General features: G+C 38.6%; 1 protein-coding gene and 1 long non-coding RNA gene across 7 annotated transcripts in view; one reads left to right on the plus strand and one right to left on the minus strand.

Annotated features, from left to right (window-relative positions):
- ANKRD46 (ankyrin repeat domain 46) overlaps positions 1-14149 on the plus strand; it is a 70113-nt gene that overhangs the window by 7060 nt on the left and 48904 nt on the right. For 3 of the 6 annotated variants that reach the window (XM_074944026.1, XM_074944027.1, XM_074944028.1), the window contains exon 2: positions 12775-13117. In XM_074944026.1, the coding sequence (XP_074800127.1) occupies positions 12807-13117 (311 nt within the window). In that variant the 5' untranslated portion in view covers positions 12775-12806. Of the gene's footprint in view, positions 1-5210; positions 5398-6053; positions 6155-12774; positions 13118-14149 lie in introns of those variants that run through there. The other 3 variants (XM_074944029.1, XM_074944024.1, XM_074944025.1) reach the window with 2 other exon arrangements.
- The window catches only part of LOC141982187 (uncharacterized), a 78560-nt gene continuing 75305 nt past the window's right edge, over positions 10895-14149 (minus strand). Inside the window, exon 3 of the long non-coding RNA XR_012637982.1 lies at positions 10895-10987. This is a non-coding gene — a long non-coding RNA (uncharacterized LOC141982187). The remainder of the gene's footprint in view (positions 10988-14149) is intronic.

Genomic DNA, 14149 nt, shown 5'->3' on the forward strand with positions numbered 1-14149 from the left:
CTCTGTTCGTTAGCCATTATATGGGACTGAACGTTGTAAATGCCAGTGAGAACACTGAAACCTTGGGTGACCATATTTCCCAAAGGGAAAATTGGACACTGCATGAGGCTAGCCTGAGCTGCTTATCCCCGCCCTCCCCATGCGGGGCTGGCCTGAGCTGCTCACACAAGCCCTGCCCCCCACTCCCTGGATGGGCCTGGCGTCAGTGTTCGCCCAAGCCCTACCTGCCCTCTGCCGAGCCCTTCCTCCCCCCTGCACAGGGCTGGCATCGCTGCTTCTCCCCCCCGTCCCCCTTCCCGGCATGTTCCTCTGTAACCCCTGCCCTTTTTTTTTTTTTTTTTTTTTTTAAACAAAAGTGGGCATTTGTCCCACTTTTTCAAAAAAAGTCAGGACGGCCGGGACAGGGCTTAAAAAAGGGACTGTCCTGGTCAAAATAGGACGTATGGTTACCCTACTGAAACCTTATGAAAGGGCCCACGGAGGTTAAATGTACAGGTAGGAGATTTAACCTAAAAAACGTAAGCACAAATGTTCAAAGGAAGGGTCATGGCAAGGCATAACCCTAGCTAGAATATGTCAAGTGATAACTGACAAAAAAGGGGGGGAAAAGGTAGTACATTAATATAAAATTCATGTGGTTGACTGGTTTGTAATGTGTGTATCTTAATTTGCTGAACAGCACTATGCCAGATGTACCCATGACACTCAATTCTATGTCCGTGAAAGGCAGTAAGTCTCTCCATTTTAGTAACCTCAAGGTTTTGAAGCTGTTGACGGTATGTGAACTGTTCTTCTATAAACAGGCAGAAGTAATCTTGGTGGTTTGAAGGAAAGTGATCTTATCTTGAGACCCATGGCCCAATTCCAAGCCTCTAATATCAGTAGAATAGGAGGGATCAAAGACCAGACAGGATAACCATCTTTAGCATAAGTGATGAGAGATGTTTTAGGACCAAAGTTCCTGGACAATGCACTCTGTTTTTGGTGGTAAACAGTTAGATGGGATAGAGTCTTGTAACTGTGCTGCAAAACTAATCTCTAGCTTTTTCAAGTTATTTTGGATTTCAGGATCCCCTTTTGTCCCCCTAATAATTTAAGCTTTTACTTGCAAGTTTTCTTTCAAGAAAACTACAGCCACAAAAACAAGCAAGAAGAAATAGTGAGGGGTTATATGCTGTTTGCTGCAGTTGAATGTGAATTCAGCAGGTCGTATGGTGGCACCATTCATCCACATACAAACAGCAATTTGAGAATAAATCACTTATTAAAGAATTGATTTCTGATGGACAGTTGCTCACTGGCACTTGTCTCCTATTGCATAAGAATCTTTTAAGAGCTGCAGCAAATTCAAATGGAAATGTATCATCAAGAGCTAAAAATAATTATCAGTAGCTTTTAAACAAAAAATGTTGCACTGACCTTGAACCTAACTTCTGGAAGTCCTTGTTGTTTAGCATTCCTGCAGAATACCAGTGGAAAGAGAATGTGCATGAAGGTTTCTGAGCAGGAAGATATTTATACTTATGAAGAATGTGATTTAGTAACTTCTCATAAAGACGAAAGTATTAGAACTTATGGCATTAGCCAGCAAATATTGTTTCAACTTCTATATTGAGATTAAATATATGTATTCCGTTTCCTTCAGTCCACTTTGCGTGAGACAATTGCAGTGAATTAAGTCTGCAGGTAATTTGAACAGGTATGTTCAACATCACTATAAATTATTCTCCTAATTGAATGCTCCCTATCCAAAGTATAAAAATGGTTCAGAAAGGATTTTTAAAGGCATCTATTAAATAGTGAAATATTTTGAAACAAATTCTGTCTGTAAAAATACTTTGGTGTAACTGATTTGCATATATGTGGTTGGTAGGGGAAATATTTGTGAATCTCATCAGTAAAGCTGTGGTGTAAAGTAACATTCTTTTCTGCAACAGAGTAAGATCCGAAAATTTCTTTTGGGGCGGGGGTACAGCACATTCATTATACTGTACTGGAAGGCAATGTCATCTAGTGGATAGAGCACTAGATAGAAATAAGAAATCTGGTTCTGTCCCTGGCTCTGCCACTAACTGACATGTTGAGTGAGCTTGGCCAAGACACATCTACTCGCTGTTCCTCTGTTTACCCACATGGGGTAATTACACTTACCTCCTTTGTAAAGCACATTGCTGTAGATGAAAAGTGCTATATGAGAGCTGGGTAATATTATTATATGGTAAAGTTTCTCAGGGTATGGTTATTATTAAAGTCAGGATAGTATAGCTATAAATCTCACACACCCCTATTTAATATTGTTGAAGGAAAATGGGAACGATTACCTCCAACATTGGTATCTTGCTGACTGGAAGATTCCAGCTCTAAAACTGGATTTTCAGGTCCCAGTTAGTGGAAAGGATTCAACACGTGAATCTCCTTAGTGTGCAGCACATGACATAGGTAGCACTGCTTTTGCACTGCCACCAACTCATAAGTCCCATCTGAGAAAACACAAAATGATAGCAGGCCATTAAAAATTGTAATCTCTATGACCCCTGGATACAGTGCATCAACACCGTGGAAAGCGAAACTCTTGGGAAAATAGCTAAAGGCAGGAGTAGGGGAAAATGCCAAGTACTATAGGTTAGTGAAGTGTAGATCTGTATATTGTGAACTCTGTATTTGAGAGGTATTCGGAGCCCTCAGTGGGATTGGTTCTGGCTACCTGAGAGGTTGCCTCCCACAACAGTTCTGTTTGACTGGAACAGTGAAACTGTAATCCAGTGGGGAGGGGGAGAGTGAGTGCAGGAGATCTTTCAAAGGAGCTGAACGTAAACTATGGAATTCTCTCCCTAAACAAAAATGACAATAGGCCTTACCATTTTCAGAACTAAATGCAAAACTTATTTATTCAACGTAACTTTCCCTCAATTTCCACATACCAAAGAAATCCACATGCAAACACATCCTGTAAACTGAGTAATTTCTCCTACATGCCAGGAAGGAAGGGGGAGACGGAGCTATTTGTTTCTATTTTTAAATACTTGAGAGGTACTCATATACAGCCGTGACAGAGGAGGAGTCATACAAGTACCTAGAGAGTGTTTGTGTTTTTCTCTCATGGATAAAATTACATCATTTTAGTTTTGTTTATATCTTGCATGCACATGTAAATAGGGCTTATTCTTGTCTCGCTGTATTTTTACGTGCAATCCCAGTTGAACAGGAAACCTCACTTTCAGAGGATGTGGGCAAACTGCTTAAGATGGATGCTTTGTTAGTTTAAAAAAAGGAGAGGCTATACAAGCCAGTGTCAAATACTCTAAAAGTGTATGACAAAAGAGTGGAAGATTATATGCAATTAAGGAGTTGATGAATGTGGAGTTTATGTGTAAACTGTGTACCTCTTACATTAACCTCTCCATATTCTCCATCGGAGAGCTTTGACTTGTTGACATATTCTAAATATCCCGTTGCTGCTAGTCAGAATATCACTAGTGGTAACTCACTGGCATTTTGGCTCAGGGAATCAGAAGTAGTCATTAATGTTGGGAAGTCTCATTCACTGGTAACATGTCATTGCATCCTATTGATCAAGTTTTTAAAGGGCAAAGGTAGTAATGGTTACGCTCATTCATTTTCTGAGAGATGGTGTGAGTGTTCCTAGTTTTTTTCCCCTGGACTTTTAGAACTGATACATTATGGGTGGCACTGACTGGGTGACTAAAGGGTTTTGGCCAGTTGTAACCAGGGATCCTAGTTTTCTGTGATTAAAAAACCCCCAAATTTTCTGATTAAAAAATGATAAAAATCTGTGTTTTTCCGCAATTAGAATGGACACTGAACTTTAGTTTCCCAAGCCACAATATATATAGCTATCAGTTGAACACAATGTTTTATTGGTATACAGTAGAACACCATTTATCCGAGCCTCCATTATCCAGCTGTCCATGTTAACCAAACCACCAGCTGCCTGGGGCTGATTGCCCAAGCCCTGCCACTGTCAGCCCCGGGCGGCTGGTGGTTCAGTTAACACGTAGAGCCGGGTAATGGAGGTTTGCATAAATGGGGTTCTACTGTATGTAAATTTAAAGTGCATTCAAAAATCAACAACAAGAGGGGAAGGTTGTGCGCATTTAATAAGTGACACTGGTACTTTCAGTAAAATTTAGTTAATGTTTTTATTTTTTCACAAAATGTCAAAACTAAAGATTCTTGGAAATGGATTTCTAGGATCCCTGATCATAACTTATATCTTTGTGATGCATATGAGAGAGAGGGAGAACCTTTCCCCATGAGTGATCTTGTCTCGTCAATGATCCAGCCATTTCTTTGTCTCTTCATGGTACTGAGTGGTAGCTGTTTTACTTAGCTACTCTAACTTTTAAATGTTGGGAAATACAAAGAGGAAAACATCCACTTGCTGCAAAATAAAGTTACCCAGAGGTGGTAAATTTCAAACTTACAAGCTGTTTAAGATTTGACAAATTGTGGCTAGTAGTGTAATTTTACTTGCTAAAGATAATTCCACCCCTGCTGCTTCTGCAGTGTCTTGTCTAAATGGGCACAAAAAATGTAAAAGAAAAAAGCTTGATTTATTAGCAGAGTTACAAGCAAAATTACAGACATCAGGCTGCTAATAAAAAAATGTAAATAACTTTTACAACCATCTAATCATTTCCCCTATGATCTTCTTGAAAACAGAATAATTTCATTAGATTCTTCCTCTTAGTGTGATATTTCCACTGCACTAAATCTCCTATGGCACTGAAAAAGCAATTTATTGCATAATTCCCATTAATAGTACAAATACACTCTGTGATCACACTACTGTGTTCAATCTGTATGAATTGCATAGGCTTACAATAAATTGATGTCCCCTAACACCTTTTCTCATTGAAATGATATCTTCAATTGATTATTTTAAAATAGTCATTTCATATTACTGCAACAAAATGACAATGACCGTATCTTTGTTACACAAGTATACTGCTTGTCTATTAGAAAATACATATTTCAATAAATAGTGCCACATTTTTGGAACAAGTAATTCACTGAATCAAATTACATGCATTTGTTCCAGGTGCAACAGTGGTAATTCTCACAAATATTCAGAATGCTTATTTTACAATATGTTTGCTTCTCAACACTATAGTTCATACTTTTCTTTTTAGTTTGTCTCATACATTTGTGGTGACTGGTAGATGATGCTGTGTTTCTCTTATATTTAGAGGTGCCATCAAATTTACCTTTCTGAAACCATTTAAGGAGGTTGGTTAGTACTTCAATATTTCTTCTAATCCTTTTAACAAGTACTGGTCATGGCAGAAGTAACCCGTTTGGCATACGTCCTGGATAAGGTTGCAACTTCTGATCAGAGCGCTAAATCCACAGTTTATTTATCCAAAGTTATCAAAGGTATCTGAACAAATAAACCATCATAATTGTGCTGTATTTTGATGGCGGAAAACTTCACTAAACCCGATGCAGTTCAAGATATTAGTGTATTTTTTGTTTAACATTTCTGACATTAGGGGACTGGTAATTTTGGGAGGGACTGTTCTACCTTTGTCACTAGTTTGTGACAAAGTTAGAACCACTGGCAGAGGTTGGTAGCCTGCATGTTGGAATACTGGAATTATGTTTTGTGGGCTGGAATATGTCAGTTGCATGGTCCATAATCCTCAAACAGTGGCAAGTGGGATTTATTTTTGCTTGTTTTTATTTACTTACTGTGGAGCATTAATGGTTTATCCTAATTCTTCTGCCTTTCATTGTGCATGTCTCTGCAGATTGTAGTTCGTATTAGTTCTAAACCAGAATACTTCCAGTCCTGCTGCATGATAAACAGCTGCTTCTTCACACACCTACACACCACAACTACTTTGGCATACTTAGTCCAGTGAGTTTTTTCTGGTGGTTAGATTGTTCCATCAGGATTTGCATGTGAAGTACCTGGAGAACTCCAGGAGGGTTTACCAGACGTACAAACAAATACACATTTAACAAAACACACAATTCTTTTTTAGGAAGTTCTGTACTGTTCTTCTAATGGAATAGTCTGTTTGTTACAGATTTGCGCTGATAAACTACAAGACATTTTATTAAACAAGCTTAAGGATCCCACCAGAGTCCTTCAACATCTGAAGGAAAAATCTTATTTTCTTAAGAACAAGTGAGTTTTTATACTGTTGGTATGTTTGTGCTACTTGAAGATTTTTAAATGATTTAAAGTATTTCTAGTACAGAGCTCTCATGTGAAAATTGCATCTTTTGGAGATTGGGCCTGTCAGCTCCTGGGGAAGGTTTGGGTTGAAGAAGATACAGTTGTGCCACTTTAATTCTGGAAGGGAAATAGGCAAGAAAATTTAGATTGCTGTACAGGGTGGATTTGATTTAAATCAATTTGATTTAAATCATGATTTAAATCATTTGTCAGGAAGACTTCATTTAATCATGGATTTCTATATAAAAGTGCATTCTTGTTGGGTGTTATAACCTTAACACATATTCTTCACAATTCAGAGATAGATGTAGGTTTCATTTTTAGAAGGTACACCATATGCATTTTTAAACAGTGATTTATTTTGAAAACTTTTCAAATTAATTTTACAGCTATATCAGAAAATGAATGATCGTTTGGTTATTTCATTTACCCAAGGTAATTGAAGCAGATATTTATGAAGTCATTGGGAGATGAACTATCTCCAGTTCAACAGGTTAATCATTAATATTTGGAGGATTTTCTTGTCATGCTGTATTAGGAGGAGAACATCACCAGACAGACATTTAAATTGTTTTTTTTAACTAAAACAACGTTATGTATTCTGGATTTTTTTCTTCAACAGTAAACATATGATATTTTAACAAAACAAGCATATGAATTTTGAATTTAGTTAAACATTCAAGTTTTTTAAAATCAGGTTTATTTTTGTTAAAATTGTTTTTAACTAAAATAGTTAAATGAAATTAAAAAAAAATTGACTGTCAGCCAGGTCAACGTGAGAAGCTTAAAATATTGGCTTCTGCAGCTACCTCCGTCGTCTTCACCTTCATTTTCCTGTTTGTTCATAATCTGGAAAAGAAAAACAAGCTTTCCTGCTTTTTCAGGTCCCGAACAATTTCTCAGTTTGGAATGAATTAGTCCGAAGGACAAAAATACTCTTTCTACACCAGCAGAAGAAGCTACTGTTAAAAGTGAGATTTATCACTTCAACAGTCTCTGAATCCAAGTGCTTAAGTGACTTCCACCAGTTCACTGGTGTGACTTTCTTTAAAACATCATCAGCAAACATATTTCTTGAATGGTTCACCCTTAGCTCTGAAGTTTATTATAGTTGGCATTATGGAGGGATGATTGCTGGATGTCCATGTCATAGCCAACTCCTCTTCTTCAGCAGTTAAAGTTTGACCCTGGTACTGAGCATTGAGAATATTTGCAAGAAAATGAGTTGGAGATATTGCTTGTCCCATTTGTTTTTTTTAATGCTAGTAATTTAACTCTGTCATTGCATATTTCTCTTTTTAAGATCTCATTCAGTTCCTTCCAAATTTCAACAGCATCAGCAATAAAACAGCTATTTCCCTGAGTTTTGTTCAGGGCTACAGAAATAGGCTTCAGGGTACTCAGCATGTGTTCAACATTTTTCTTTGGCCCAATGTTGAGAATAGTGCCATCTATTTTTTCACAATTTTGTTCACAAACTGTCATCAGATTAAGTCAGTTCTTGATATAGTGCTCAAAACAGTCCACTACTGAGTTCCATCGCACATCTTGTGGGAGAGTTAGCTTGGTTCCTCCCACTTTTTTCAGAGCAGCTGCTGCAAAGTGCTTGTTAAAGAAGTGTTTTGCAATTTCAACAACATTAGCCTTTATTTCTGGAACACTGAAGTCTTTGGCTAGGAGGTGCATCAAATGAGCACTGCAACCGTCTGTTATTAGCTTGGGACTCTCTTCTAAATTTCTTCTCATCTTGGATACATTTGCAGCATTGTCTGTGACCAAGCTGCTAGACATTTGAATTTTTTTCAGTTTGTTATACCTTTTACTGCTACTTCTTATAAGTATTCTGCTGTATGTTCATTTCCTGATGTATGAATTGTTTCTGACAGGAAGACATTCCCTTCTTCTGTTGTCATCCAGGCACATACAACAGGATCATTGTGGACATTGCTCCACCCATCATGACTCAGGATAACAATTTCACCCTCTAGACCTTTTGCACACTCTTCAGTTTCTCTTTCATACACTTTATCCAGCAATTTGCCTGCGACATCTGCTTTGTTGGGTGGACTGTATCCTGGTCTTAATGACCGAGCCATGTTAATAAAGTGTGGGCTCTCAGTCATATGGAAAGGAGAGTTTGTTGCATAAATAAACCGGGCAATTTTTTCATCAATTATCTCTTTTTGTAATTTGCTGGTTCTTATCACAAACTTATCTGTGGTTGTTTCTGGATGATAGAGATTTTTTTTCTTTTTCCTACAGGTGATATACTGTGGCTATGTGACATACAGTAACTCCTCGCTTAACATTATAGTTATGTTCCTGAAAAATGCGACTTTTAAGCGAAACAATGTTAAGCAAATTCAGTTTCCCCATAAGAATTAATGAAATGGGGGGTTAGGTTCCAGGGGAATTTTTTTCACCAGACAACAAAAGACTATACACACACAATAAGTTTTAAACAAACAATTTAATACTGATACACAGCAAAGATGATTGTGAAGCTTGGTTGAGGTGGTGAAGTCAGAGGGTGGGATATTTCCCAGGGAATGCCTTATTGCTAAATGATAAACTAGCAATCACCTGAGCCCTCAAGGGTTAACCCATTGTTGTTAATGTGGCCTCACATTCTACAAGGCAGCACGAATGGAGGGAGGGGAGACAGCATGGCAGACAGACACACACACCGTGTGTGTGTGTGTGTGTGTGTGTGTGTGAGAGAGAGAGATGTGCATTGCCCCTTTAAGTATGCTGACCCCATGCTGAGTACACTGCCTTTTTAAGTAGATCAGCAAGTTGTGACAGAAGCTGCTGCCAGGAAGCTCTCTCCATCCTGAGCCCTGTCGTGTCCCTCCCTGCTCTGTGGAGATATGGGGTAAGCAGGGTGCAGGAGCAGGGGGACACCCTGACATTAGCTCCCCCCCGCCCCTCCCCCACACACACTGAAGCAGGAGGCTCCCGGGAGCAGCTCCAAGGCAGAGGGCAGGAGCAGCACATGGCAGTGGGGGAAGGGACAGCTGAACTGCCTGCAGTTGATAGCTTGCTGGGCAGCTGCCACACAGGGAACTTAGGGGAACGGGGAGCTGATGGGGGGCTGCCGGTCCACCCTGGTTCCAAGCCCCTACCAGCTAGCTGCAATGGGCTGCTCTTCCTGAAAGCAGTGGACAAAGCAGGTGGTTGCCAAATGATGTTATAAGGGAGCATTGTGCAACTTTAAACGAGCATGTTCCCTAACTGATCAGCAATGTAACAACGAATCAACGTTAACCGGGACGACTTTAAGTGAGGTGTTCCTGTACATGATGTGACTGAAACACTATCATTGGCAGATAACTCTGAAACTGTAGAAAATGATGGTGATCTTGAAGGTGGATAGTCTTCAGAATCCTGTATGTTGAGGATGGATTTTCCTAAACAAAATAAGTCAATGCAATTATTTATTATTACCATACTGCTCATTTAGTATTACTTATTGCTTTCACTGACACTCTGTACTACTTTAAAGGTGAAATTGTATTTTCGCTATTTATTTATTTTGGCTATTTATTTTGAATCATAACTGCATCTAAAATGATAGTACCATAGAGTAACCACTATATTTTTTGCTCAAACATGAGAATTCAAGAATAGTCCAGAAGGAAGACAGGCAATCCTTAAGAAAGAAGTGTGAAATAAAAAAGTTTATCAACCTGAAGATCCTGCATGTTCAGACATGTTCCTGTCATCATCTTCAAGTCAGCAGCATCCTGAGAAGGAACACTTCTCATGATGTTGTTTCATTCGGGCAACCAGGCCTTGCATTTCTTTGTTGCACTGTTTGCATTTTTCACGCATGCCTGTCTTACCCACAGGTAGGGGAACTTCATTAAACTATTCCCAAACTGGGTCTATTTTATGGCCTGCTGCCATTATAGGTTTTCCCTTCTAGTGAGAGAATGGTAATGGTAGATCTCAAATCAATGAAGGCTACACTCAGAAAGACCTCAAGACTTCTGGAGTATGCCTCTCAAACAGTTTCACTTTTGTTTCTCCTGCCTGTCTCTCCCTTCTCACATTTATCTCCAGACCTATTCTGCCCCCAACAATTTTCTATTCATTGAACTTTTTGAAACTTTGCACTTTTAGAGAGAGGTAAGGGATTGACTCTGTGTACACAAATTTGCGGAGGAACAATAGGGTTGAGGTCTGTTGTTTCTCCCCTCTGTATATTTATTTATTTATTTATTTATTTATTTATAAACATTTTTGCTGTTAACAAGCATGTTGTCTTTGGAGACACAAATCCACAGTTTGAGAACTGCAAAACTAAGCATCTCTGATGGTATCTTCTAGACTGAGCACCGAGTCCCATTGGGTAGATAGAAAGATTACCCTAAATAATCTATACAGAAGCCCCTGGAACCTCATAAAATTGGGTCCCTAATCTGTGAACTATTGGAACTCATTCATGAAACTTTTCTTAAACATTACATGAGTATATTGTCTCATACTATAGAATTAGAATTTATAATCCCTATTCCATGATGAGATACCTTTTGAGCTATAATGTATCTTAATTAAAACTATCTTGAGATAAAATGATTTTTGAAGAAAAATCCTATCAAAACAATCCAATTTTAAATTTAAAAAAAAATCATTGATTTTTAGCCACCTTGTTGCTGTTGAGTCCTTGCCTTGCAGCCCACCAGAATTCTTGTAGCATTTCAGTTGGGAGTACCAGATAAATTCTGTGTTCTTTCAGTTGCTCTGTCCAAATTGGATAAAATGGAAGCAGTTCGTGTCCTAAAGGGAAACAATATTGTGTGAACTATCTTGTGGCTTTCTGTTGCTGGAGATGATTGCGGAAGAGAGAGCTTTCACGTAAGCAGTAAATTACCCCCTACATAAATAGTACTTGCAGACTAAAAAGAATGTATTTTGCATAGGTGCTGAGTTATTAAGTCATTCTCTGTGTAGCTGTTCAGGGCCAGAAAGCTATTCCCCATCTCTTCCTCTTCCAAATCTGAGATAAGAAAAGTCAGTTTTGTGTCTTGCCCTGACAAAGTAAATAGTGTTGATACATACATTTTTGGTGGTGGAATTTGACTAGATGAGAAATGCCAACTTGTGAAGTGTAAATAGTACTTGTTAATTTGAATAGACTAAAATATTACAGTCCCTTAATCAGAGCAGCATTCAAAACCAAGGTGCATGTCATGTAGGTACTGGAAAATGATTATCTGAAACACTAGGGAAGAGCTATAAAGCATGAACAGTGTAAACACCCCAAAAGCAAGAGAAGTCTTAAATCTAGTTCTTTGGCTGCTGGCCATATTTCCATTCTTCCAGCGAAATGAGTGTACTATGCTGGGAGGATGCCTTATATAGGCAAGAGAATTAAAGTACTTAAGTAACCTATCAAAGGTTCAGCTAGCTAATCAGAATCCTGGTTATAATCTGCTAGAGATATGTCATGAGCATGGAGTACTAAGTATCCAAGATTCATAATTTCTTCTCCGTTCCCCCCCAGAAAAATTCTAATCATTTATTGACTCTCTCCCCATCCAAATCTCACTTTTTTCACAATACCTATTATCTCTAGTTAGTCAGCTGAATCATATTTAATCAAATAAAATATTTAGTAAGAAATCTGTGGTGCAACCAATTTCTACCTTGCACTTTTAGTCCCAGAACAGCAAAGCACATGTTTATCTTTAAAACCTTTGGGACTATTCCCTTGCTTTGCTGGATGGGGGTCCTGGTGTGGAAATTGCACCCACAACAGTTCTAGACCCTCCTTTGATTTATCATTGTTGTCTTCACATTATCTAAAAATTCTATCATGTCATTCTTTGTCTAAGTTAACGTCCTCTAGGCAGGGACCTTATCTTTATAGTTGCTTGTGAAACACTGTGCTCACCTATGGTGCTGTATACAAATGTTCTGCAGAGATGGCTGAAAAATGTAATTTCCTGGAGAGAGTGAAGGAGATAATGCTCACAGTAAAAATGAATTTTTTCAGCAGCTGTCACTACTGTATATTGAAGTTCAGATGTAAATAAGGAACAGATAAATGAGACAGGAAATCCCATTAGTGACTATTTATAGTACGTAAAAACTCTGATTGATGTTACTATATCCATTACTTTGAGAGCCCACGGTGTTTGTTCAGTCCTGTAATCTGAGTTATAAAAGATGACTCTTCTCCCCCTCTTCCCCCCTTTCTAAATAGAATTAGCTCACAGGCTGGACCTATCAAAGTTTTCTTTTTAATATGAAATCTACAGAGTGTGATCTCTTCCTCTGTGGGATTTACCTAGTGTCTTGTATTCATGGTGGTGCTTTAATGCAGTCATCTGAAGTAACAAGGCTATGCATTTCTGTTCCAGCAGGTGTATGCCCAGGATTAAAAGGAGCGTTGTCTATGTATCAGAAAAGACTGCAGCATATTAAAATAATATACAATAATTTCAGAGCTTATATTCATAAACTACTTCGCATTTTTATTTGAGAAAGCATTTGTGAGGTATTTGCATTGTATTTATTTCACTTCACTTCACCTGATCATTTCATCTCATTTTTAACTGCAGGTTTGTCACATACTCCAGACAGAAGTGGAACAATGTCCTATGTTTTTGTAAATGATTCCTCCCAGACAAATGTGCCCCTATTGCAGGCGTGCATTGATGGAGATTTTAACTATTCCAAACGGCTGCTGGAGAGTGGCTTTGACCCAAATATTCGTGACAGTCGTGGCCGAACTGGTCTCCACCTTGCAGCAGCCAGAGGAAATGTAGACATCTGTCAGCTGTTGCACAAATTTGGTGCTGATCTACTGGCCACCGATTACCAAGGTAACACAGCCCTTCACCTGTGTGGGCATGTGGATACCATCCAGTTCCTAGTCTCTAATGGACTCAAAATTGATATTTGGTAAGTTTGTCTCTTTTTTGACCTCTTTATAGTATATTAGTCTCTCTCTCAGAAGTATTTGTACGAATAGGTTGTCTGATACAAATGCTTTAGTGGTAAATTCAGTGCAATTCATTTTTTTTAAATGCCAGTTATGGAAAAAAAAGAAAAACAAAAGCATGGGCCCACTCCTTAACTGATCATGAACTTCATGAAAGGCAATAGAAGCAGGAGCTGTTGGGCTGGCCTGGCATAGCCACTGTCTCTCACTAGCTGATGGCTCTGCTATCCTGGTTTGGCCAGACACCAGATAGGGGGTGGATGGCATCACAGAATAATTTAGAATGACGGATGTTTTTTTTAGTATTTTCTGTACCACAGTCCTAATGCTTTAATTGACTACTGTAACAAATAAAGACTATACAGTAAATGTGTATCAAGGCTCTGGTACTCTTTGGGAGACTCTGCTACCTTTCAGTGCTCCCCCTTCCTCAAAGCGAATCCGTCTTTCAAATATGGTATATTCTTTCTTTCTAGCTCCCAGCAGCTGTCAGATGCTAGTGTTCAGACAGAAGCACTCAGAATACCAAATAACTAGCTATTTTATTGAGTACAATTAGGTTATCCAGGGACACATTGTTCTGAGAACTTTCTGCACATGCATCCCAACAGAGGAAAACTTGGCAGCCGTCAAAAAGTTTAGGCCCTTGGGCCTTCTTTTCATCTTTGATTATTGGAGCTGCCCATGATCTCCTCGTATCCGCAGTATTAATTATTGGCCAGCCCAGGATCATCATGTGGTTTTTTCCTTCCTCCCTTTATCCCAAACACCTGTTTGCTGGCAGCCTCTAATCTGAAGGCAACAAATGCACTCCTACTTGGTTTGGTTTTTTCAAAGGTAGAAGTAGGAGGATTCTTGTGTTTCGTTTATTGCTTAATATTCTGTGACTCTTATACAATAAGGAGCTGTGAAAGAAACGTAGATTTCAAGCAGTAATCATACAAAGCCTTATACACTGATATAAATATGTTGCTAGTTTGTTTATATTTGTT

This window comes from Natator depressus, chromosome 2, assembly GCF_965152275.1.
Source record: "Natator depressus isolate rNatDep1 chromosome 2, rNatDep2.hap1, whole genome shotgun sequence".
Classification (NCBI taxonomy): Eukaryota; Metazoa; Chordata; order Testudines; family Cheloniidae; genus Natator; species Natator depressus.